Source organism: Tamandua tetradactyla, chromosome 12 (assembly GCF_023851605.1).
Source record: "Tamandua tetradactyla isolate mTamTet1 chromosome 12, mTamTet1.pri, whole genome shotgun sequence".
NCBI lineage: Eukaryota > Metazoa > Chordata > Mammalia > Pilosa > Myrmecophagidae > Tamandua > Tamandua tetradactyla.
In genome coordinates, this window is record NC_135338.1 from 68,931,361 (window position 1) to 68,958,359 (window position 26,999).

The 26,999-nt window shown below is 38.0% G+C and overlaps 1 protein-coding gene across 5 annotated transcripts in view; it reads right to left on the reverse strand.

The window, feature by feature from the left end:
- NEO1 (neogenin 1) overlaps window positions 1-26,999 on the reverse strand; it is a 278,077-nt gene that overhangs the window by 31,059 nt on the left and 220,019 nt on the right. For all 5 annotated transcript variants that reach the window (XM_077123854.1, XM_077123852.1, XM_077123851.1 and 2 more), the window contains exons 9-15: window positions 22,072-22,226; window positions 18,936-19,084; window positions 18,424-18,562; window positions 14,758-14,807; window positions 13,581-13,728; window positions 9,858-9,968; window positions 8,548-8,742 (exon numbers count right to left, since the gene is read on the reverse strand). In XM_077123854.1, the coding sequence (XP_076979969.1) occupies window positions 8,548-8,742; window positions 9,858-9,968; window positions 13,581-13,728; window positions 14,758-14,807; window positions 18,424-18,562; window positions 18,936-19,084; window positions 22,072-22,226 (947 nt within the window). The remainder of the gene's footprint in view (window positions 1-8,547; window positions 8,743-9,857; window positions 9,969-13,580; window positions 13,729-14,757; window positions 14,808-18,423; window positions 18,563-18,935; window positions 19,085-22,071; window positions 22,227-26,999) is intronic.

The following is a 26,999-nucleotide window of genomic DNA, read 5'->3' on the forward strand; positions in this document are numbered from 1 at the left end:
CCTCACCTAGTCATCGTGCAAACTTCTTGGGTGGATAGAGCCCAGGACTTGAATTGGATTGCAGGTGAAGCTGCAGGTAATTTAAGACTGCCTGACTTTGAGGCCAGTATGCTGCCCTAAACTGAGATCAACACTTCTACTAAGTGATGACACAAAATGCTGCTCAACTAGACTCCAAGAAAAGAAAGGGTATTGAATAGGTTGAATGGAGTTCATTTGCTATTGGCTGAGGTAAACAGGAAGATGTTATAATTCATCCAGGCAAGGTTTAGCATGGATACTTCCAAAGTCTGGTTTCACAAAGGGAGATTTGGGCTCCATCAAAGTGTTCCAGTTTTACTTGATTCTGGCAAAGTTGAGCACTTTTCCAAGTAATCGCACTGCAAGGAGCCTGTCTTAACTTCAAAAGCTTGAAATAATAGCTGCTATGCTTGGTGGTCCATCCACACTCTATATACTAATGGGCAATATATACAAGCACCTGGTCTTCCTAGGTCAGACAGAATTAGCTACAAATGTAATCAACAAAATTTAGTACTTGATAGGTGAGGAAAAGGGAAAAGTGCTGGTCTAGGCAATATGGTAGATGATGATGTCACTCATTGAGTTTGGAGACAGAGGCAGAGTAACCATGATACAAATTTTCAAGGCTTGATTTGTGGCCATCTCCTATTCTCACTTTATTCTCTCCTGACATGCTCTCATTAGCTCTGATTAGCACTTATGTGCCATCAACTGTAAATAAATCTCTCTAGTCCACACCTTTCTTCTGGGCAGCAGATCTCTGAATGTCTGACATCTCAACTTGGAAATTTCAAGTCTCTCTCTCTCTCCTCTTCCCTCTCCCTATCTCAAATCTGCTGTTGCGTTCCCTAGTTTAGTAAATGGCACCACTAACCAGCCTGGACATCATTAATACCTCCCTTTCTCTCATACCCTACATGCTAGCAATCATCAAATCTTGTTGAGCTTACCTACTAAATACTTCTTGAATGCATTCACCCATTTACTCCTTCTCTCCCACCCCCACTAATCTACTTCAACCAATGACATTTGTAATAGCCTCTTAACTTTGTCTTCACACTTCCACTTATGCTCCCTTCAAATTCATTCTCACCAAACAGCCTGTGATCCTTTAAAAATTCAAGAATCTGTTAATAAAACTCCCAGTCCTTTAACCTGGCCTATCAGGTTCTGCAGAAGCTATCAACCTCTCCAGTTTTGTCTCTCACCACTCTGCCTTGTTCTGTGTTCCATCTCTACTGGCCATCTCGCAGTTCACTGAGCAGTATGCTTTTTCTTTCCTACCACAGGCCCTTCACATGTGCAGCTGTGTCCTATGCTGGGGACACATCCCACTCCTCTTTACCTAGAAAATGCTTATTCCTGACTGTATTAGCCCATGTGGTACCCCATTTCTTTTCCTCAGGACTCTAAGCAATTTTAATTTTTTTGTAATTGTATTATATCTAATAATTAGAAAAATGCCTGTTTGGTTTCCTGCTCTATCTTTAGCAGTGTCTGAGAGTCTGTAAGTGCACATTAAATATTTGACTGACAGGTTTGGGGGAGAAGATACTGACTTTAGTCCTGGACAAGCAGAATATATATATTCAGCTCTGGGCAAGCTGAATATATATATATGCAGCTTTCCAGTAGGGAGATAGCTATATGGGTCTGAAGCTCATGAAAGAGCTATAGTTTGATGAATAAATGAATTTCTAAATGTACTCTACCTCTGACTTGCTTCTTTCATTCAACATTATATGCATCTGAGTTCTATTCATGTTGATATATACAACTCAAGACTATTTTACTTTATACCAAATTTATTTTTTGCTACTTCTCAGTATGTACTTCAGTTTCTAATCAAGTCTGTTTACTTCTCTTCAGCACGTGTAGCACTCCTCCTTCTTTCTACATTTCCAAACATTTTCTGATTCAGTCTTTTAAGCACAGGTTACATTTCTTCCCTGTCTGCTCTTTTCTCCCTTCTCTAAACATTCTTCACTTCAACTTACCTCATTGTTTCGAGTTTCCCCTTTAGTCCTATTAGACCAAGCCCAGCCTACTCTGCACAGGACTTTCATTTCAGGAGTTTCGTGATGGAAACAGTAGGAGGCTTGGTCACCACAGGGGCATTTTTATCCTACTAGCAAAGCTTTTCTTTTGCTTTCTAATAACTGCCTTGTAAGACTGTTCAGTGGAAAAAGCACTTCCTAGGGTAGATGTGCTGCGTCTTTTGAGAAGGAAATGGAGAAAGGCTACTTTGTTTTTTGAATAAAGCATTAAAATGTTGCTAATTTTCTACCAGAAAGGATGAAGGCAACTCATTTATTAGGCACTTGAAGTTGTTCTCAGGAAAGATGTTTACAAAGAAAGGATTTGAATAAAAAATTTGGTTAAGGTAGATTCTGAATTTAAATACAAGTACTTTAAAGAAAGCCCTATAACGATAATCTAATTTGGAAAAGTAATTATACCTACCTAATTAATTCATTGTCTGTTGTAAAATACTAGTATTAAAACTGTCGCTTTTAAAATCAACTTTGAGACATAAGTAACATTCAATAAAATGCATCCATTTTATTGTGTAATTAAGCCTTCTTAACTTAGAAGTCAAGGGTACAGTTTGTGGAGTTTTGGCAAATATACATATCTGCGTAACCGCCACCACAGCTAAGATATTAAACATTTCTAACACTACAAATAGTTCCCTCATGCTCCTGTGTGGCCAATTCCCACCACAACCACTCCAAGCAGCAATGCTGCTGCTTTCTGTCACTACAGATCAGTTCTGCCTATTCTATGCTTTCATAAAAATGTGACAACAGAATACGTATTCTCTCATGTCTGGCTTCCTTTGCTAAGCATAAAGTTTTTGAGATTCATTTGCGTTACTGCATACATCAATAATTGCTGAGTAGGCTGCACGGGTAGTTCAGTGGTTGAATTCTCACCTGCCATATGGGAGATCCGAAATCAATTCCTAACCCATGCCCCACCCATAGATAAAATAAATAACTGCTGAGTAGCATTCCATTGTATGGATACAGTATAACTTACCATTTATCTGTTCATGAATATTTATCTATTTTTCCTTTAGGTTTTTATAAATAAACCCACTATGAACATTTGTGTACAAGTTCTTATGTAGACATGTGTTTTCATTTCTCTTGGTTAAATATCTATCAGTGGGACTGTTGTTGGGTTGGATGCTAAATATATGATAACCTTAAAAGAAACTTCCAAACTATTTTCCAAAGTATGCTATCAGGCATTCCTATTAGCAAATAGTAGAGTTCTGATTGTTCTACATTTTTGCTCATATTTGGTATTGTCAGTATTTAATTAGCCATTCTAGTATGCGGGTAGTGGTATGTCACTGTGGTTTTAATTTACATTTCTCAGATGATTAATAATGCTCAGGGGTATATCAACTCTCCCATTCTGTGTCATAATCTAGCTTTCCCTGATCATCTCTCCCTCCCACAAGACATCACATTGGTCCATTATATTGATGATATAATGTTGACTGGAACTAGTAAGCAAGAAGTAGCAACTACTATTGATTTATTGGTATATCTGCATATTAGATGATGGGAGACAAAGCCAACAAAAATACAGGGGCCTTCTACCTCGGTGAAATTTCTAGGTGTTCAGTGCTGTAGGTTATGTCAAGATATTCCTTCGAAGGTGAAGGATAAACTGTGCACCTGGCCCCTTCTATGACAAAAAAGAGGCATAACACTTAGTTGGCCTCTTTGGATTTTAGAGACAACAGATTCCTCATCTGGGTGTGCTACCTGTGCTCTGGCCCATTTACTGAGTGACCAGAAAAGTTGCTAGTTCTGAGTGGAGACCAGAGCAAGAGGTGGCTATGTGACAGGGTCCAGGCTGCTGTACAAGCTGCTCTGCCACTTGAGTTATATGATCCAGCAGATTCAATGGTGCTGGAAGTGTCAGTGGCAAATAGGGATGCTGTCTGGAGCCTTTGGCAGGCTCCTGTGGGAGAATCACAATACAGGCCCTTAGGATTTTGGAGCAAAGCTCTGCCATCTCCATAGATAACTATTCTTCTTTAGAGAAACAGCTTTTGGCCTGCTACTGGGCCTTAGAGACCAAACGCTTTACCATGGGCCATTAAGTTACCATGAGACTGAGAGTTGGAAAATATGCTTACCCTAACTGAACTTAGCAATCTACTATCTGTTCTTAGTTCCCCCAGAGCATTAACCAGAACTTTTCAGTTCTGCTTTTACAAGAATAAGATGACAGAATAGCATCACGAACATTCTGTGGCCTAGTCAATCAGTGACTTTCTCCTCAAAAGGCAAAAGTTTGATATTCCTGAGGATCAGCTAAGAAAAGAGTCATGAAGACCCTGCAGACACGAACTGAACTTGATATCAGTATCTAAACCTAATCACCAAAGCTGGAACAACAAGACATGCTTGAGGGAATACAGGACTGAGAAACAGCTTGCACCCTCCTCACAAAGATCCAGTGTAATGACTGACCTGGCAAGAATGAATCATATGGACATTGCTTAGTTTTTGATCCCCTATCTTCTTTCCTTTACCTATAAAGATCCTAACTCACACTCCTACTTTGAATTGGTTTGGGGAAGAGTTCCTCCAGTTTGTTGCAAATGTACTTGCAATAAATCACCTTCACCTTCAGAGAGGTCCCTCTATTAGAAAGAGCCACGCTTACAGTATCAAGACCTGAGCTGTCTATTATGAGGTGGGTTTTGTCTAACCTGTCAAGCCATAAAGTTGGGTATGCACAGCAACAATCCATCATAAAATGGAAATGATATCTAAGAGACAGGACTCATTTCATTTACATGAGAAATGACCAAATGCCCACGGCCCCCACTCTTGCCATATTACCTTTTCTTTCCCAGCCCACAGCTATGGCCTCTTAGGGTGTTCCTTACAATCAGCTGACTGAGGAAGAGAAAACTTGGATCTGCTTTACAAATGATTCTGTATGATATGCAGGTACTATCCAAAAGTGGACAGCTGCAGCACTGCAACCCCCTTATGGGACATCCCTGAAGGATAGTGGTGAGGGGAAATCCTTTCAGTGGTTGGAACTTTGAGCAGTGCACCTGGTTGTTCATTTTGCTTGAAAGGAGAAATGGCCAGAGGTGTGTTTGTATACTGACTCATGGGCTGTTGCCAATGGTTGGCTGGGTGATAGGGGCTTGGAAGGAGCCTGACTGAGAACTCGGTGACGAAGAGGTATGTGGATAGACCTTTCTGAGTGGGCAAAAAAAACATGAAGATACTTGTATTCCACATAAATGCTCACTAGAGGGTGACTTCAGTAGAGGGAGATTTTAATAATCAAGTGGATAAGACACCCGTTCTGTGGTTACCAGTCAGTCTCCTTTGTCAGCCACTCCTGTCATTGCCCAAGGACTCATGAAAAAAGTGGCCATGGGTGGGTGGGCCATGGTGGCTCAGCAGGCAGAATTCTTGCCTGCCATGTTGGAGACCCAGGTTTGATTCCTGGTGCCTACCCAAGCAAAAAAAAAAAAAAAAGTGGCTCTGGTGAGGGATGGTGGTTATACATGGGCTCAGCAACATGTATAACCACTCACCAAGGTTGACCTGGCTACAGCCACTGCTGAGTGTCCAATCTGCCAGCAGGAGAGAGCCACACTCAGTTCCTGATATGATACCATTCCCTGAGGTGATCAGCATACTACCACTTCCATCATGGAGGGGACAGCGATTTATTTTAATTAGAATAGAAACATACTCCTGATATACATCTGACTTCACTGCATGCAATGCTTTTGCCAAAACTACCATTTGAGGATATAATGCCTTATCCACTGTTTGTATTCCACACAGCATTGCTTTTGATCAAGGAACCCACTTCATAGCAAATAAAGTGCACGAATGGAATGGACACCTGCTCATGGAGTTCACTGATCTTACCATGTTTCCCATTATTCTGAAGTAGCCAGATTGACAGAATGGCCTTTTGAAGATTCATAAACAGCATCAACCAGGTGGAAATAATCTTAAAGGCCTGGGGCAATGTTCCCCAGGAGGCTGAGTATGTTCTAAATCAGGGTCTGCTCTATGATGTGGTTTCTCCCACAGCCAGGATTCATGAGTTCAGGAATCAAGGGGTGGAAATGGGAGTGGTACCACTTACCCTGGATATCCATTGTTTTAAAATTTATATATTTAAAAATAAAATTTTTAAATTTCCTGTCCCTGCAACCTTAAGCTTTGCTGACCTATAGGTCTTGGTTCCAAAAGGAAGAGTGCTTCCACCAGGAGACACAACAAGTATTCCATTAAACTGGAAGTTAACACTATCACCCACCCACTTTGGGCTCCTCATGCCTCTGAATCAACAGGTAAAGGAGGGAATTAAGGGACTGGGTGGGGTGACTGACCCTGACTATCAAGGGGAAACAGGATTGTATATACCTGATGGAGTTAAAGAAGAGTTTGCCTGGAATACAGTATGTCTTAGTTCTACCATGCCCTGTGATTAAAGTCAATGGAAAACTGCAATCCAATCCAGGTCCAATCAATGGCCCAGAAACTCCAGGAATGAAGGTTTGGGTCACCCTACCAGGCAAAGAACCACAGCCAGCTGAGGGGCTTGCTGAGGGTAAAGGGAACATGGAATGGGTAGTGGAAGAAGAGAGTGATAAATACGAACCACGACCATGTGCCCAGTTTCAGAAACAAGGACTGTAATGGTTATGATTATTTCTCCCTTGTTAAGTATGTTAATGTTTGTATATGTACATAAAACAAACATTATCTTTTTCTTCCCTATCCTAACTTATTTTAGGGCATAAGTTGTATGAATTTCATGCTATAGTATTTAAGTTATAGGATATCAAGTTTAAGAGTGAGTATTACTCAAGGACTTACACTCTATTCTGAAGAGATTTAGTGCATTTCCAGCTGTTCATAGGACAGCTGAATACTGTTAGGCCAAAAAAGACTACTTTTTATTTAGAGATTAAGTACGGTTTAAGGTGATATGTATGGCTGCCACGTTAACAAGAGGCGACTATGCTGATTAGGTTCATGTGTCAACTTGGCCAGGTGCTGCTGTCCAGCTGTTTGGTTAACAAGCACTGGCCTGATTGTTACTGTGTGGACAATCTGTAGTCTTAAATAGTAAGCTGACTGCTTCTATGGCTGATTACATCTACAGTCAACTGAGGAGACTGCCTTCAACAGCAAGAGAAATCTCATCCAACCAGTTGAAGGCTTGAAAAAGAGGAATGATGATTTCAGCAGTTAGAAAAGAGAATGTCCATTTCTACTTCACCCAGCTAGCTTCTCCTGGAGAATCCACCAAAAACATTCATCGGAGTTGCAGCCTGCCCTAAGGTTTGTGGACTTGTGTATCCCCTCAGTCATGTGAGGCAATTTTTAATAAAAATTTCATAATATTTACAGATATCTCCTACAGATTCTGTTTCCTAGAGAACCCTGAGTATACCTCTCTAAGATTAGGAACAAGACAAGGGGGCCCACTGTCACCACTGTTATTCAACACTGCATGAAGTTCTTGCCAGAGCAATTAGGCAAGAAAAGGAACAAAAGGCATCCAAATCGGAAAGGAAGAAGCAAAACATTCTCTATTTGAACATGAGATGATCCTATACACAGAAAATCCTGAAAAATTCACAACAAAGCTCCTGGAGCTAATAAATGGATACAGCAAGGTGGCAGCATACAAGAGCAACACCCCAAAATAAGTGGTGTTTCTATACACAAGCAGTGAATGATCAAAAGAAGAAATCAAGAAAAAAATTCCATTTACAAAAGTAACTAAAAGAATCAAATACTTAGGAATACTATCTAGGAACTATGCTACACAAGCACTAAAATCTAAATTAAACCACGGACTTTAATTAATAGTATAATTATAAAAATGTGCTATTATAAATTGTTACAAATGTTCCACATCAATGAAAGGTGTTGGTGGAATGATTTATGGGAATTCTTTTTTTTAAATGCATAATTGATTTGTAAACCCACAACTTCTCTAATAAAGACAAAAAAAGTTATAGTCATGAAAGTCAAGGGAAGGCTGAGGAACTGTCCCATATCAAAGAAAACTGATGAGATAATGATAATTAAATGCACCATGTGATCCTGGGCCAGAAAACAACATTTTTCTTTTGTTATAAAGAACATTGGTGAGGCATTTGGCAAAAGCGGAATAAAGTCTATACTGTCTCAACATAAATTTGTTGATTTTGATAGTTGCATTGTGGCTTTGTTAGAAGATATCACTGCTTTTAGGGATGTACATTAAAGTATTACTAGGTAGAGGGGTATCATGTCTGCAACATACCCTGAAACATTTAGGGAAAAAAAAATCTCTATATAGAGAATGGTAAAGCAAATGTGGTAAAATGTTAACTTTTGGGGGATCTTGGTGAAGGAGATATGGGAATTCTTTGTAAAAATGTAATCATTACAAAATAAAAGGTTAAAAAACAAAAACAACACCTGTACGGTGACTTCCTCTACTTAGCATACTCACCCAGATTTTCAATGGTGTAATAGCGCTGTTTATAGTCCACTTTGATGGTCTGAGCATGGGGGCTGCCAATGCCATAACCAATGGCATAACCTCTGACCACAATGTTCTGATTCTCTGGAGGAGTCCAGCTTACTACAATGCTAGTGACAAGTGGGCGGACATGAAGAGAACTAGGCACTTCAGGAACATGAGTTTCTGAGAAGGAAAACAGTAAAACAAGATTCAATCCACCTTTCTTTTAGTGTATTTCACCAGCCTTGGGGTGAAATACACTCCTGCCAAATTGTTTGGGGCTAGGTTTTTTTCATTATGCCTAAGAGTTCAAAGAGAATAAAGCTCATATGCACAGTGAAATATGGTCCATTGTTTTGATGCATTCTAGTAGGTATTTTATGAAAACAAAACACAATAAGTCTTATCACTATTATGGTTAGGAAATATAAGACCATGCAATATTAATCTGGATGGGGAAGACAGAGATCCATGAATCTCTGCCCAATGCAGAAAAACAAATAAATTGCTTCTCAAGAGCTGTCCATCCCTCTTGACCCTATAACCCATCTCCAAACTCTACCAGATGGAATGAGGCAGGGATAACACTGAGTATTAGATGCCTGTTGTCAACAAGTGGACAAGCATCACATTATAGCAATGATATCAATTATTTACTCTTGTAGGTAATATGATAAGTCAGAAAATAGGAAACTTTAGATCCACAAAGTGATTCAAATGGTGGGAGACTAAGAGACCTTAAAAAGTGGCAATTTACAGTAGCTTTCACTTATATTATTTCAAAGCATAAAGAACTATCTTAATTTTAAAACGGGTAAACTAAGACTTAGAATTAAGTCTTTTGTCTCCAAAGCCTGGCACCTGTCACCAATACAAATGCTAACAGACACTGCCTTTCCCCAGTATGGAGTCGCTCACTGAATATACAGGCAAGGAAAAAGGCAAGCGCAGGACTAAAGGAAATGGAAAATTGCAACTGAAAATAAAGGCATAATTTACATGGCTCAGTCTTAAATTTTAAATCATTCATCTACTTAATTACCTTGGTATAAAAAACAGATAGTACCTGTACATTTTAATTTGTTTGGGTTCTACTTTAAAAAGATTTCTAAAAAGCACTGCAAAACAAACAAACAAACAAAAACATTGCAGGGCCCATGTTGCAATACAGAAATGATAGCAGTATAATTCACCAAAATCACAGATTTAAATCATATACACCTATGGCTTTCCAGTTTGAATCATCTGATACAGTTAGTGCCTAGCACGTGCCAGTCCTGCCAAATTGTTGTTCTTACCATCTAAGTCACTTTCAAAGGTTTCAGCAGACAGCCAGTCAGTAGCAGGGCCTGTACCATTGATTGTTAGAGCAGCCACTCGGAAATTATATTCAGTGCCCCGATCAAGACCTGAGACCCAAACAAAGACAGGCTAAAACAAGGGCGTTGGAAAAACAAAAGATTAATAATCTCTTCATTAAAACAAACATCTCATCCACAAACTCAGTAAGACCTGGATATGCCACTAAATGGGGACTATGTACATAAGGCCAAAAGAGAGGCCACAGATAATGATAGAATTTCAACAAAGGAACAAAGCCAACTGATCTCAAAAGACAGTAAAAACCAGAAAATAATGCAAAGAAATAACTCCTATCAGGTTACCTCTCAATACCAAAGTAGGAAAAAATGTAAGCACCAAATATGTCTGGAAATCTATTTCTCAACAACCTGGTTACCTTCACATATATATAGTAAGTAAAAGAGGAAAAAAATCTTTCTATTAAGTAACTTATTATGTATTATACCAGCTAATAAAGTACATGATTTACCAGTGTATCAAAGGCAACAAAGATCAGGAGTGTGAGGAAAGTTCAGTGGTAGAATTCTTGCCTGCCATGCAGGAGACCTGGGTTCAATTCCCAGTCCATGTGATTCCCAAAAAACAAACAAAAATTCAACAAATGGTGCTGCAATAACAGGATACTCACATGGAAAAAGAATGAAATGTGACCCTGCCATACAGCATACAACAACAACAAAAAGGCAATAAAGATTCAGATATGAAAGTCTACCCTATAAAGCAGGGCAAGAGCCAATAATAGTTATTAATATATTCATGCATAAGTTTTTAGAGCACTTAAATACCAGATATTGAACTACTCTTGTAAAGGTATATGAAAAATTGCCCTACCTCTCTGTATCCAAATTTTGGATCTTTGGCAGTACAAAACTCCAATCAAAGAGAGATACTGAGAGAGAATGTTAATAACTTGACCAGGCTGCAAGGTAAGCTTTGGCTCAGTCCATCAATCCTATCACAAGGTATGGGGAGAGTGGTGGTAGGTTCTGTTCTCTGCAGGCCCATTCTGAATCAGTGTGCTCACAAGAAAGTGAGGAACAAGAAAAATGGAGGAGAAAATGGCTGGGAAGTAGTTCATCCCCTGCCTCTACTGAACCAGAAAGTGCCGAGTGGGGTACACACAGGTTCATGACTGTAACCAACAGTGATCTGGACTACTAGTAAAAATGGCTTAGGTAAGGTCCTGAAAGAATCCAACCAATCAGATTACCACTCCTTCCCCTTTGGGGATAGTCCGAAAGAAAAGGGCAGCAAGCAAGCAAGAGAGAGCAAGCAAGAGGTGTGTGTAAAAGGCTAAGTAATCTACAGAGTTTATAGACTAAAAACCAAAGCAAACAATACATATTATAAGGATGTGGCAGAATGTAGCATAAAATCAGTGGTACAAAAAGAAAAAACAATTACTTCCAGCTAAAACTTAGTTTACTTATATAATTTATGGTTTGGAATAGGATCTTAGTAATCCATGTTGTTCCCTAACACTGATCAAATTGTGAGTTAAGGCTTCAAGAGAACACAGATCACTGTCTTTGTTCACTGGTATATCCCCAGAGCCAGTACATGTCAATAGAAATTCAAGAAAAACCTGTTTAACAATTGAGTGACTCTGGACATGGTTTTAAAGTGCAAGAATTTTCTTGATAAACAAAAAGCTATCTTTATCATGAAAATGATATTTTGCTTAAACATCAAATCTTCCACTGAGAAAATGAATATTCTCATGGACAGGGATTGAACTCTATATTAAAGAGCACAAAGAACAGTATGTGGTCTACAATAAAAATCTATTATTAAATATTCAAATTGAAAATCTTACAGATGGGAAGTGCTATTTATCTCTATTTGGAACAAAATCAGAAACTGATTTTTTAGAGTGTCCTTTACCAGTTTTTCTGTAAAGCTCCCTTTGTGAGATTTCTCAACGACACCTACTATAGTTACGTATACTTGGTGCAGCTTAGAGATGTGGGGTTATATGAAGACCCCAGAAGACCAGAAGATACTCTAAGAGCTAAACATTCACCTTTTCCTATTTTGCAGTAAGTCATTCCCATCTGTGAGGTCAGAGTAAGGAGAAAAGTTTCCTGGATTACTATAGCACAATTTTTCAACGTCAGTGGCTCTTATAAGATATAACCTGATAGGAGTTACATCTTTGCATTATTTTCTGATTTTTCCTACTATTCTGCATTATTTTCTGTTTTAGAAACTCAAATCTATAAAGAAGGGAAGAGCCACTATACTTTTTGACCCTAGATCTTAGGTCCCTCAGCACAAGAAAGTGGCCAATGCCAAGCTTCTCTAATCATCAGACCAGAGTCAATTAGGCAGCTGAATTAAGCATCTATGAAAACCCCTACAGAACAAGGACAATTTAGGGGCATCTCTTTATTCTTTGTAAGCATGGTTCCAACACCAAAGGGATAAAAGCATTCAAGCTCCCTTCCATACTTCTACTACAAAGGAACATTGCCTTTAATTCACAGAATCAGAAATTAGAACACAGGGTACCAAGGGCTGGGGTGGAAGTAGGGAATGGGGAGTTAGTATTTAATTGGTACAGACTTTCTATTTGGGGTGATGGGAAAGTTTTGTTAATGGATAGTGGTGATGGTTAGCACAAGACTGTGAATGTAATTAATAATGAACTGTATATTTGAAAAGTAGTTAAAATGGCAAATTTTAGGCTGTATATATGTTACCAGAATAAAAAATTGAAAAAAAACCCCACAGAACTGTACAACACTATAGTGAACCCTAATGTAAACTATGGATTACAGTTATCAGTATAATTATAATAATATTGTTTCATCAATTACAATTAAAGTACCACACTAATGTAAAGTGTTAATAATGGAGAAAACCGTCTGTGTGTGTATAGTATACATGGGAACAATTTACTTGTTGCATGATTTTTCTGTAAACCTACAGCATCTTTAATTTAAATCAGAAACCAACCTACCAACCAACAATCAAACATGTAGTCACTAAAAAAAAGAGAGAGAGAGAGAGAAACTTGCCCTTGCTTAGTCAACTCTGCCTCCCCTACATGAGGGAGAAGGATAGGAGATCCTCTGTGATCACCATCGGGAACCAATATAAGGTATGTTCCAGGGCCCATTTTTATCTGGAATGCTACTTGCTCTATTGCATATAAAGGGAAAACAATACAAAAGAGCTCCCACTGATAGAAAAACTCTAAAATTTTATAGCATCCATAGAAGATGTATTATTGCATTGCTGCAGCTATTCACAAATACAGCTTCAGGCGTACGTGAGTGGTGTCAGTATTACAAAAATCATTTTGTAAATACCTGTTACCAAACAGACTGAAGGGAGTAATTTCTATGGCTGTGTTATATATTTTTTTAATGTTACAAAACAACAATATGCATTAAAAAAATTTTGGAAAATACAGAAAAACACAAGGCAAGAAATTCAAACCAAACAATTTCACCACTCAGAATGGCAGAACTTGTAAGAGTGTTTTTCATTCAAATGTAGCGAGTCAGAAGTAGACTGAATCACTAACAATTTTTCTGATCCATTTCAAATTTTTCTGTATAACTTAACAGCCCACAGCAGTTATTAAACTAACATAATTCAATGTCTGAGAAAGACACCATCTCCCAGCTTTGTCTATGTGCAAAGCAGCTTACCTTCAACCAGGTGAGTCAGCTGGGTCCCAATTACCAGGGTCTCAGTGACATCACTCTTTCGTGAGGCCTTTCGGTAGCGAATCTTGTAGCCAGTAATCTGCCCATTTTGTGTGGCTAGTGGGGGAGGCTGCCAGTGAATCATAATACTCTGAAAAAACACCAGATTATAGGAAAAAGACTGAATGTATCAAAAGCATGATCCTCTCTTTTATGCATAATTACTCTGGCTTCACTGTGTTAAAGAGAAGGAAAATAAAGGCATAAAGGTGCTCAGAGTTGTACAAAATTATTTAATAATCACTGAAAAATGTATCTTTTTTTATTTTAAAGCACTCATTAATCAAATAGGGCGGTTTTATATGCGGGCAGAAACCCTTGGGTGTCTGATCTCTTGGGTATTTTGTGAAAGTGAAGACACTGGGCAAAAGTTTCAGAAGGAAAATAAAAAAGGTTAGAGGCAGATGGATTAGGAAGTAAATGACTGCTAGGTATAAAGGTTCTTTTTTCCATCTCCATAGGTGAATTAAATAGTCTCTATCTAAAACTCTTTCAAAAAGCTACCAATAATTAACACTGGTAGTTTTTTAAAGGGAAGTCCTGACGCACGTTCTGGAAGGGCTGAATGTCTCAATTGACTGTGCAGACCAGAAGGGGCCGAGGGCCTCTGAGAGGCAGTGTGGCCCTAGGTGTGGCGTGCGTGGAGACTGCCAGAAGAATGGTTTGAGCACATGCAATCAACCAGAGGGAGTCTGTCTCTGATGCACACCGGACTCAAAGTGACTACGCTATCACCTCTAACTTATTTCTGCCTTATCACCAAGTTTGGACCATTCAGATCTACAATGTCATGATTTACATAATAACCGCAATTTATCTGTAGAAAGGCTAAAGCAGCTTGGCATCAGAGAAAGACAGTAAAGCTGAGTAAAATGAACCAGAGTTGTTTCTAAGCCCAGCTTTCCTGGCCAGTATGTTATCTATGTCACCTTATTCTCTGTTGATTATAGTGGTTTTCAGTTAAGTTCCAATTTAGAGGTTCACTATTTTTAAAAGCAAGTGGATTATAACAAACTAGTGTTCTTTTATTTTGACTGTCCCACAGAATCTCTTTCTCCACAAGCCGTCTGAGTTTCAACACATACTAGAAACAATGAACAGCAGCAATATGATGTTTTACCTTTGAGTTTCTTACTTCTAGCGACAGATTCTGAGGAGCAGCACTGGGAACTAGAGGGGTTAGGAAATAATAAGACAAAAGTACATAAATATTCTTTTAAACAGCCACACAGCACCCATCATGTGACTGGCCAGATTCTGTACAAATGCCCAACTCACTAATTATGGTATCTGACGGTCTAACTCCCACTGCCAGGGCCATGATGCTGACAGTAGATGCGGTGGGGCCCTATTTGCTTCATTTAAAAAAATCATACACATTCACATGCATGAATCCATACCAAAGTCAGGCTACATCTTTGGGAAGTCAGATACTTTCCCAAAGGCTCTAAATCTTTGCAGAGCCTTCTAGATATATTCTAATCCTTCAATATATTCTTTTGAATATTTCTGGTAAGAGCATATCCAAGTTTAAATGAATATGGTTAAGTGATTGAACTGGGTAATATCATTCTGGGTCTTAATGAGATGTACATAAATCAGTAAGCTTGGCTTTCTTGTGAGGTTCCTAAAATGGTTTTGAAGGCAGTTCTCAAGTAGAGCAAAGAGATATTTAAGAAATAATAGCTTACTAAAGTTGTCATGGTCAGGTTCATGGGTCAACTTGGCCAAGTGGTGGTACCTGTTTGTCTGGTTGGGCAACTGCTGGCCTGTCTGCTGCAACGAGGACATTTCATAGAATTTAATCATGACCATGTCAGCTGCATCCACAGCTGATTCCATTTGTAATCAGCCAAGGGGCGTGTCTTCTGCAATGAGTGATGCTTAATCTAATCACTGGAAGCTTTTAAGAAGGATTCAGAAGAGACAGGCTCTCTTCCTGCTTCGGCTGGAGAGCCTCTCCTGTGGAGTTCATCCAAACCCTTCATCGGAATTGTTGGCTTCACAGCCTGCCCTGCAGATTTTGAACTCTGCGTTCCCACAGTCACGTGAGACACTTTTATAAATTTTATATTTGCGGGTATTCCCTATTGATTCGGTTTCTCTAGAGAACCCTAACTAATACAAAAGTGAACCATCAGGCTTTCCAAGGCAACTATATAGCGGAGAATGCTGATTTAGATGTGAGAAGTTTGGGCCTTGGGTTAAACAAATAGCTGCATAGCTTTAGCTCCCCCTACTTATGTGAGAACATAAAGTAGGGGTCAAAGTTAATGGCTTACACACCCTCCAGCCTGCTCCTCCTGCACAGTGATAATACCAAGCAAGGAAAACTTAAGCAGACCTGATAAATCTCCTCTCCACTCACAAAATGATGACTCTAGCCCTTCTCTCCTAACCCATCCATGGAATTTCTTTCTCTCCCTCTTGGTGACCAAGTATGAAACTAAGTGTCCACTGTGCTATAAGCTTCTAGAGGACCAGGCCTCCACCCCAGAGCCGGTGCAGAGGGTCTGGACAGGAATTAGGTTCCCATATTTTATAAAAAACTTCATCAATGATTCCAGCCACATGCCTGTCAAAAACCTCTGACTTAACTGCAGAAGCATCCAAAATAGTTGTTGCTATCATCGTCGCTCTCTTCCTCCTCCTCTTCTTCACCACCACTGCCATGACCCCTAACTGAATGTTCACTACCTGCCAGGTTCTGCTGAGTACTGTACAGTTGCTTCCACATTTAATTCTTACCACAATCTCACTTAACACACGATAATCCCAATAGGAAAGAGTTTCTATGATTATTCCCATTTTATGGATGAGAAAATTATAGGCGAGGCTCAGGGCAACATGTTCAGCTGGCACAGGAATCAGGACTTGTCTAACTCCAAAGTGCTGCCCTGACTGCACGCTATAGGACAGGCACTGCAGTAAAAAATCTGACTTGCGCATAGCTTTAAAAGTTTACATTATTTTCCTCAAATCTTTCTCTAAGGTCTTGACCAACTGGCTTCTGTATATGGCTAATCAAGCTACAGTCTAAATTTATTAATTTTTCCCAACTTCTTATCTTAAAAAAATTCCAAGCCCACAAAAAAGCAGCAGGAATAGTACAATGAACTCCACATATTCTTTTCCTAGATTCATCAGTTGTTACTATTCTGCCACATGCGGTGTACTTCTCTCAATATGTATGGATACATGCATATCTATCTATCTATATTGTTTCTATATCTGACATACAGTTGCAGTCATCATGAATCCCTAACTCCTGAACACTTCAGCATTCATCCCCTAACAAGAACATCCCCTAATTTAACTACAATGCAATGATCATATTCAGAAAATTTGATATCCATACAAAGCTATTATTTAATATACCTAATATCATCTAATAGTCAATATAGTCTAGTAATATAAATACATATTCCATTTGTAATTTATTACATAATATAAAAAAATTAGTACATAATGTTAAAATACTGCATCAAGAGTAACCTTTATAGCTATTTTCCTCCCCAGATCCAGTCAAAGATCATATATTGCACTTTGTTTCATGTCACTTCATTTCCTTTTATCTATATTCTAGAATGATTCTCCATCCTCTTGTTTTCTTTCATGAGACTAATATTTTTTTTTGTGAATCCAGATCAGGTTTTTTTTGCAGATATTCCTTCAATTTGGATATGTCTGGTTGTTTCAATATAATCAGATTCAAGTTAAACATTTTTTGGCAGTTACTGTATAAATGAAATTGTGTTTTTCTCAAGGAGGCATGTGATGTCAGTCTGTTCCTTTTTTTTTTTTTTTTAAGAATTAGAGAGAGGGAGGAAGGGAAGGAAAGACAGAGAGAAGGAAGGAAGGATGGAAGGAAGAAAGGGAAACATCTTTAAACATTTTCTTGTTTTATTATATTTTGTTTGTTTGTTTGTTTTTTACATGGGCTGGGGCCGGGAATCGAACTGAGGTCCTCCGGCATGGCAGGCAAGCACTCTTGCCCGCTGAGCCACCGCGGCCCGCCCCAGTCTGTTCCTTTATTGGTGAGGATAAGTTTGACCATTTGCTTATGGGAGTCAAGCTACAGGTTTTAAAGCATGCATTGTTTATATATAAGGGTAATACACATATATGCACATTAAAAAAATAGTATCTTAATAATATATAGATTTAGGTGAGTTTTGTTTTCTGAAATAATACAAATCCTTAAGTGCAATGGAGTCTGATATTTCCTGTTCTATTTTGAAAATAAAGTATTTTAGAATAATGCTGATCTTAGCCTAAAATCTCTTTGGTAAGTCGTTCTATATAAAAACGTTGCTCTTGGTCACAGATACGTGCATATAACAGTTTAGAAATTCAGTTACAGGTGAGAAATGAAATGGTCACCAAACACTGAGGAATTAAGACAATCTATCTGGCATTCAAATATGATTGTTAACTAGAGCAAGACTAATGCTGGAATGGTTTATGTTATGAACAAACAGTAGTATTTGCTTACACAAAAGCCTCGGCTAAAAATAAAAACAATGAATGTCCATTCAATACCACACACTATAAGTTCTATGTTCTCTTGGAATCCTTACTGCAACTCTATGAAGTTGGTATTGCTTATATTTTCACATAAGGAAACACACTCAGAAACGTTAAGCGATTTGACCAACTGTACTATCAGAAAGTGGTAGAACTGGGATTTGAACCAAATTGTCTGGACATCAAACCTCATAAAATTTCTTTGATGCCACTAGGGGCACCAACCATAGTGTTTTGTTCCAAAGAAAGGCAGACTCACCATCTGATAACGTTCGAACAGCAACATCTTGGGTGGAGACTCCAGGACCATGTTTATTGTAGGCTACCACTCGGAAACTATACTCGGTGTATTTTTTTAACCCATTAATGATGTAGGAGTGACTTCCAACGTCAACATCCTTGAGTAAAATAAAACAAATTTACACATACACAACTCAAACCAAAAGAAAAGCTACAAAATAATTAACTATGCAGATTCTATATCCTGCACGATACAGATTTTTTTCCCTTTTTACAGAACGTTATTTAACAGTCAAAGCAGATTAATCATGAACAGTGGCAATATGCTTCAGAAATATTGCTTAATGTTTAGTGACCCTTGCTGGTAAAAACTACAGAGAAAAACCTTGGAACACAGAAATAGAATCTGTCAAATTTATTTCCCATATATCTTTTTTTCTCAGATTTCAAATCAAGTACCTACTGAGTTTTGGAAATATATTTAACCTTGCTATTTCACTCAATGGATTAACAAATGATTTTACTTCATACCTGTTCCTTATCAGTCCCTTTTTCCATGTAGTACAATTTGTAATTCTGAATTTCCCCATTGCCAGATAATGGCGTTTCCCATGTGACAGTGATAGAAGTTGGTGAACTTGCATATGCTCGGATGTTAGGTGCTGGGCCAGGGAGCTGAACTAGAAAGAAAATTTCAAGAAAACAAGATAAAAATGAAATTCGTTGGACTCCTCAATAACTATTCTCAGAAATATTGTCATATCGGCCATGTTTTAAAAACAATAAAAGCTAATAAAACAATTGCTTTGACTGATGTGGTTTTAAGAGAATATATAATTAATTTCCCTTTATATGACTAAAACTAAAACCACAAATCATCTGTGAAGTTATCTCAAATTGATTCAAAGTAAGAAAAAATGAGGACTATGGATCTCTTCTTGTGGTTTATAAAATTCTAGTTTTGCAGTTGGACTTTGCAGCACAAAAAGCAAGCATCACAAAGAGAGCCTTCCTTTGCACTGCAGCCTGCGGTGACGGACAGAGTGCCTACCCACAAAAAGGTTCCAGCTCAGCAGGTAACCCAGACTTGTAAATAGTGACAAATGTCCTAACGGGAAAGGCTGTAACAAAAACAGAGAATATTTAATTCTTCTTTGGGAGGGGGTGAGAAGGAAGGCAAGGATTGGTTATGATTTCTTGGAGTGAAGAAGAATGAAGAGGACTTTGCTCAGCTGCCAAGAAAAAAATTATTCCAATCAATGGAAGATATATGACAAGACACAGTATTATAGGGTTCAGGTTAGTTGAAAGAGAGAATGGATGTGGGAGAGATAATGTTGAAAAGGATGACAGGAGTCAGATAATGAACAGCCTTTAGTGTTGTTATGGAGTTCAGATTTTCTCTAGTAGATGTCAGTAATTACAGATAAATTATAAGCAAAAGGATGATATGATTAGATCTGTGTTTAGGAAGGATATCCGAACACATGCATAGAATTAAAAACAAAGGGGCAGGACTATATAAAGGAATGACAGTTTTTTAAATTAGCTACCATTTGTTGAATGTTTACAACAGTCAACCATTAAGTGCTTCACATGTATTTTCTTATTTACCCTCTGTACAGGTTTAACCCAAATGAGATGGATACTATTATCATCCCCATTTACAGATGAGGAAACTGAGGTTGAGAGATTAGGAACCCTTCCCAAGTGATGAGAAAGTGAGTAGTGGAGCCTGGAGTTGAGTGCTTTCTCAAGAAGGAAGTAAGGAGAGCATTACAACAACTAGGACTTATGTGATTGGATGAGAAGACGATCAACTATCTCTCTGTCTGTTTTATTCTAACTCCCACAATGGCTCATACTTTTCTAACTATATTCTTTTTGTCTGACAGACAGATTCCAGTCCCAATTCATACACAAATGCTGGAGAGCTGCCTATGCCTACACTTTGGTAGACACTATATTTGAAACAATTTATTTGGCACTGCTGTTTCTATAAGAGACATCATTAGATTTAAGAGCTGGGAAGGGAAAAAACCAAGAAAATGTAAAATAAACTGGCTTTCTTAAATAACAGCACCACAACTTAAGATGAGTTTTGCTATCAAAGTGGAGAAACCTGAATATGGTTACTCCAACAGTTATTGCTTTATTTAGCCATGAATTATTTTATTCGCTTAATGTCAAGAGCATATTTTGTGCAGTCTGACAGGTGGGATGTGTCACTTCTGCTGCTATGGAAAGTTTTCCTCTAGCTTATTAAAGGGGAAGGAAAGCAAAACAGTCTCTAAATTCCCTTTAAATCATTTCCAATATATTCATGGGCTAAGTGTAGGCAAACATGATCCTAAAAGAGGAGCTAATGAATTCCTTCACTTCAGTTATACAGTAGCATAACAAATAGATTAAAATTTTAGTTGGCATGTAAAGCTAAGTAAGTAAAATATTTCCAACACTTAAACTTCCTCCACACAAGCTGAATATCTCCAGATGAAATGCAAATCTCTCACTGTTAATTCCTCTTTTGCCATAAGTCATGTTAGTCTCTCTCCATCCCTAAAATACTCTCACCATAACTATTTTTTTTTCATTTTTAAACAGTTTTATTTGCACATATTACGATGCTACTGTTGACTACAGACCTTACCTTGTAATGATTGCATTTTTTCCTGTACACCATCCCATTTTCAACACCTTGCAATGCTGACATTCATTTCTTCTCCCACATGCAAAAACATTCTTATATTTGTGCATTTAATCACCATTATTTACACTCAGACGGTATTTATACCGTCTCAGTTTTTATCCTCTATCTTTCCTTCTGGTGTCATACATGCCCCCAGCCTTCTCCCTCAGTCATACTCACATTCAGCTTCATTCAGTGACTTACATTATTGTGCTGTCCATTTCTGCATTTTTACCATCAGTCCTGTTGCACATTCTGTGCTCCTTCAGTGCTTAATGCCCAATCTCTATCCCCTTTCTATCTCCTGATGGCCTGTGAACTTAACGTTAACCTTTGAAGTTACAGAGCTACTCTCTTTTAATCAAACTCTTTGAATAAGCAATCAAAGGCCTCCCTGCCTTGTGATGACAGCACTTTTGATGCTATTACAATTGTCTATTTCCTAGTCTCTCAGGTACCAGACTTAAAGTTTCTTGTGGGCAGGATATGATCAGATCTGGATATGATCTATCTTCATATCTTGTCTCCCTAGCAAAGCAATTGGCTTAGGAGAGGCACTCAATAAATCTACTCTGCTTTACATCTTTCCTTTCCTCTCTGGATTTGACAATCACCCTCTTAGTCAAGCAGTTTCCAACAGTTTGACTCACAAGCTCTGAAACGATAATGAAAGCTCCAGGCTTTCTCCTAAGAAAAATGTGAATACACGCAAACATCTTCGTAAGGGTCAAAGAAGCCAGGATAAAATTCTTGCACTGGATCAAATCCAGTAGACCTTTACTTCATTCTCTTCATGACTCACTTTTGCATGTACACAGCTTTATCCTATTTCTGGGATTTGGGTCACACAGCTTCTTTCTCCAAGAATACTGTAAGTCAAATGTTTCAAGGGCAACCTCCGTTATGGAAGGCGAAAAATCTAAGAGACCTCCATTTGGATCCACGTATAGGTGGCGCTGACAGACAGGGAAAACTTACCCTCAGGCTGTGTTTCCACTCGCAGTGGAGCTGAGCTCTCCCCAGAGCCGTGCTTATTATGAGCCATCACTCTAAAGACGTACACAGTCGCTGGCATTAGGTTCTGAATGGTTACCTGCATTTCTCCTGGGCGACTGGTATTCTCAATACGTTCCCTTTGGACAATAAAGGATTTAAAAAAAGAAACAGCATTAATTAGAAATAATTCTAGAAGGTACAGTTTCTAGAACTGTATTTCTTTGCAATGCCTTCATACATTCTACATCAAAGTTTAATAACTTTAGGTCAAATTAACTCTCAATGCTCCAAAAAAAAAAGAAAGAAAAAGAAAAAGGAACTTCTGGTGAGTGGACAATAGGATACAGAGACTGACAAATGGCAAGGTAAATACATGTCTGACAATTTACAGATGTTCTTGAGTAAACATCACACACCACTGATCAAAATCACAGAGAAGACACAGAGTGGGCTCTGCCCAGGGCTGCTTCAAATGGGGCAGCGGGTCAGCACTTCAGTGGGCTTGAGGAATCACTGTGTTTTAAGAAGTGATTCTCAGGGAAAACAACAGAAGGTAGCTATAGGTATGACCCAATTTTCACAGAAAATATGAAGGAATGTTATGCGCATTTTGGGATAATAAACTGTCAAAAAGAGAGCTAGGCATTATCACTTTTAAAATTTGAAATAACACTGAACACTTACGTGAACCCTAAGTGTAACCCAATCTTTAAAATCAGCTTATCAAGACAATGACTTTACAATTTTATTTCTTAAAAATAATATTCCTTCTGATTTGAAATATCTGTCACACCTTATCACAAACGGCACAAATCAATCTAATGGTCTAGCGTTCTAAGGAGATGAAATCACCAGTTATCTAGGGTCTTAAAAAAGGTTCTCTTCCAGGCTGTAACTTGGGTGCACCTGTCCACAATTATGCTCAGCCTACTGTACTAGACAGGAAAAAAAAACACAACACAGTATATTACATAACTATTTTAACAAATACTATGAAGAAATTTATTTGTCCTTAGACAAGTAGCTGGCTTTTAAGAATTACCAATTAAGGGAGGAAAGACCCATATCTATCTGGAGAAAGTAATAAAAGAGGCTAAAACTACTGTTAGAAATTATCCTGAATTAGCCAATCCATTGAATTAATAATATTCATACTTTAAAATATTGGTAATTTTTCCTGAAATCACCAATTAAAATTTATGTAGGTCTATAGGACCATATGTCTGATTGTTAAGTCAACACTGGAATTTGAAAGATTTTAATGATTTAAAAATAGTTTTCTATGGTTCTTTAAGCTGCCTTATTTTAATTAAGATAAAAATATTATGCCTGGGCGGGCCGCGGTGGCTCAGCGGGCAAAGTGCTTGCCTGCTATGCCGGAGGACCTCGGTTCGATTCCCGGCCCCAGCCCATGTAACAAAAACGGAGAAACAGAATACAATAAAACAAGAAAATGTTTAAAAATGTTTCCCTTTCTTCCTTCCTTCCTTCCTTCTATCCTTCCTTCCTTCTCTCTGTCTTTAAAAAAAAAAAAAAAAAAAAAAAAAATATTATGCCTATCATTTCTACAGAGGTTGTTTCTTATAATCAGCTAGGTCAACTGTCAACAAAATTACTGCTCAGAGATATTTGAAATATCCATTTTCTTTCAGCTAAACTTTCAAATCACAGAGCCTAGAAACAAAGAAGATATCAGACGATTTATTTATACTTTGAGGTTTTTGACACTTGTATCTGGTATGGTCATAAATGACCTATTTAAAAGAAAGTACTGTATTGTACACTTCACGAAACTAAAAGCTCTGTGAAATAGCACAGAAAAGGTCCATTTTACCTACCTTGTAAATAAAACTTTAAGCAAGTTCTCTCCTAGAAAGATAATGCAAGAGGGAGTGTTTTACTTTAAGTAAAGTGAAAGACTGTCTAATTCATGTCAGAAAGCTTACACAGGCGAGCAAGACCACAAGCGTGTACTGACTGAATGAATGAAAATCTGCCTCCTTTTGAAGAGCAAATCCAGAATGGGGGTGATATCTTTTATATCGTCTATCTTCTTATGTACAAGAGAAATAAAAGGGAGAACTGTGTGAAGGTTACTAAAACCTGAAACAAATTTCTGTATAACCATTAACATAAAAATTGGTCATAGGTATGATTCCCTAAGATGTACTACCCAGCACTTGCAAAGGATTCTGTCACCTGACTGGCCTGAAGTCCTAGAACCAGGTTTCTGTCCAGGAAAAAAACCCTCCAAGATTCAGGGTAAATTATAAAGAAGAATTTTCATAAATGTTTAGGCTTGCAATGGGCCTAGTTAGAACATGTGAGCTAAAAGTCAAATGGGAAAGAAAAAGATATACTTTATATTAAAACAGTGCTGGGCTAGAAGCTACAAGATCCAATTCCAGTTCTGCCAGTACCACCAGCTTGCTAGAGGATAGGATGCAAGTCACTAAACCTTTCAGGGCCTGTTTCCTCACGTGATAAATGCAAGGACCAGACCAGGGGTTGGCAAACTTTTTCTTAAAGGGCCAGATAGTAAGTATTTGCAGGTCAAGAAGCAAAATGGAAGGTATTACGTAGTTATTAATATAAAAGATTCAAATGTAATTATTAAAAAATACAGAAACTATTCTTAGCTCCTGGGCCATACAAAAAACATGTAGATGGTTTAATTTGGCCTCTGGATCACAGTTTGCAAGACCCCACATCTAGACTAAAATCTCTGAGGCTTCATACAGCTCTAACACACAACCTCTGGAATAGCATAGTCTCTACTCTACCCTTAGTGTTCAGTATCAGAAAACTACTGCTGTTTTTTAAAAAAGGCTTTTTTTTAAAAAAAAAATAAGAGGGTGAAAATTTCATAATTGAAAAGGCAGAGGAAGGAGTCTGGAATCTATGGACTCTGATACACAGAATTATATCTCATAACCAAGGTATATAGTGCCACCTGGTGTTTGAGTTTTCAAATGCAGGAAGTATGTGTATGCCAGGGGGGTGGGGGTGGGGGGTGGGCACAACTGTACTGACCACCTTAGTTAGTAGTGAGCATCCTCACATTTAATTTTTATTTTAAGTCTGTGAAGTCAATTTATTACCCTCAGTTTCTAGATAAGAAAATTTAATCTTAGGTTAGGTAAATTTTGTTTATAAAACAAACAGCCAGGATGCAGTGTTTTGATTTACAGTGTTAACTCTACTCAGAAATCACAAACTTCAAGTGAGGGAGTGGAAAAAAAAATTAGTCTCCAACAATCTTCCTTTGAAATATTTCCCAGATTTACCCTATCTACTCTAAGTCACTGCTGCCACCTTCATCTAGGCCATCAGGCTCTATGTAAGATATATGCATAGGGCAGGCAATGGTGGCTCACTGGCAGAGTTCTCGCCTGCCATGCTGGAGACCCGGGTTCGATTCCTGGAGCCTGCCCATGCCAAAAAAAAAAAAAAAAAAGACATGCATATATTAACACAACCACGGTCCAATGTCTTTCTGACTCCATTTCTTCTCCCTTCTAATCTTATTTAATACTCTGAAAATAATGCTAATACAAGCTATTTTTAAAAAAATCAGCACATCCCTATCCAACTATCTAAAATGGTCTCTTTTTACTTATCAGATTATATCTCCAAATTTTTCCTGGTATTCCAACATTTGGCTCCAAACTTCCACATTACTCTAATCTCTCACTAAACCCTACCAGAAACTACAGGTCAGTTGGGCTAGCTCCTGTATTTGTCCTATCCTTTACATTCCAGGCACACAAATTAAATTAGACCTCTACCTTACATCTCATCTTCCTTTATACATACTTGTCTGATCTCCCTGTCCATGCTAATTTAACTTTTGTTTTCTTTCAATTCCAACTTTATTTACCAATCATCCCTGCTTATTCCACCTACAGTTCATTAATTAAAAATTAAAAATGGGATACATTCTCATTTTTTATAAAGTCCCAGTCCTGAGACCTAACTGTATGATGTGTTAACATGCATCTTACCAGATCTCTCCATGTCAGGGATTCTCAACCTCAGCACAGAGATTTTGGTTTAGATGATTCTTTGTTATAGAGGCTATCCTGTACATTGCAGGATGTTTAGCAGCATCTCTGGCCCCTAACCATCAGTACACACCCTGTTCCCTCCAGTTGTGACAATGTCTCTGGACACTGCCAAGTGTTGCCTAGTGGACAAAATTGGCCCTGACTGAGAATCACTGCTCTATACGTTTACATACAGTCAAAATATATGGATCTGAGTCATTTTGCTAAAATTTATGCACTATATTCCATACAGATACACATACATTATGTACCCATACCTCTATCAATGGACCTTTCATTGTTTCTTTTTTTGTTGTTCTTACAATCTACAGTACATATCTTTTGTATGAACCTCTGAGCTTATGGTATATGTATACCTTTAGAAGAGACACCTACAAGTGCAATCATTGTATCAAAAGGTATGTCCATTAAAAAGATAAACAAATACTACCACATCGCCTTCCTCAAAGGCTATTCTAATTTATACCGCCACCAATAGCCTTCAGTGGATTTCTTCCCAGCCCTTTGACACACTTACACTGGATATTATCCACATACAATTTTTTGTCAGCCTTATAGGTGAAAGATAATTCATTTTGCATTTCCAAGATTGCTAGGGAAAGTGAAAATATTTTCTAACTTTAACGAGTTTTCCTTATTCCTCTGAATCAACTGCTCCATTTGTATCTTGGGATATTTGTCTTACTGATTTGTATCCAATTTTTATATAGATTGGCTATCAATATGTTATCTTTTATACATGTTACAAAGCATTTTTTTCAGGTTGTCACTTGACATTTTAATTTTGTTTATGGTATTTTACTAAATGGAATTTTACATTGTTATAAAAATAAACTTTGTCAA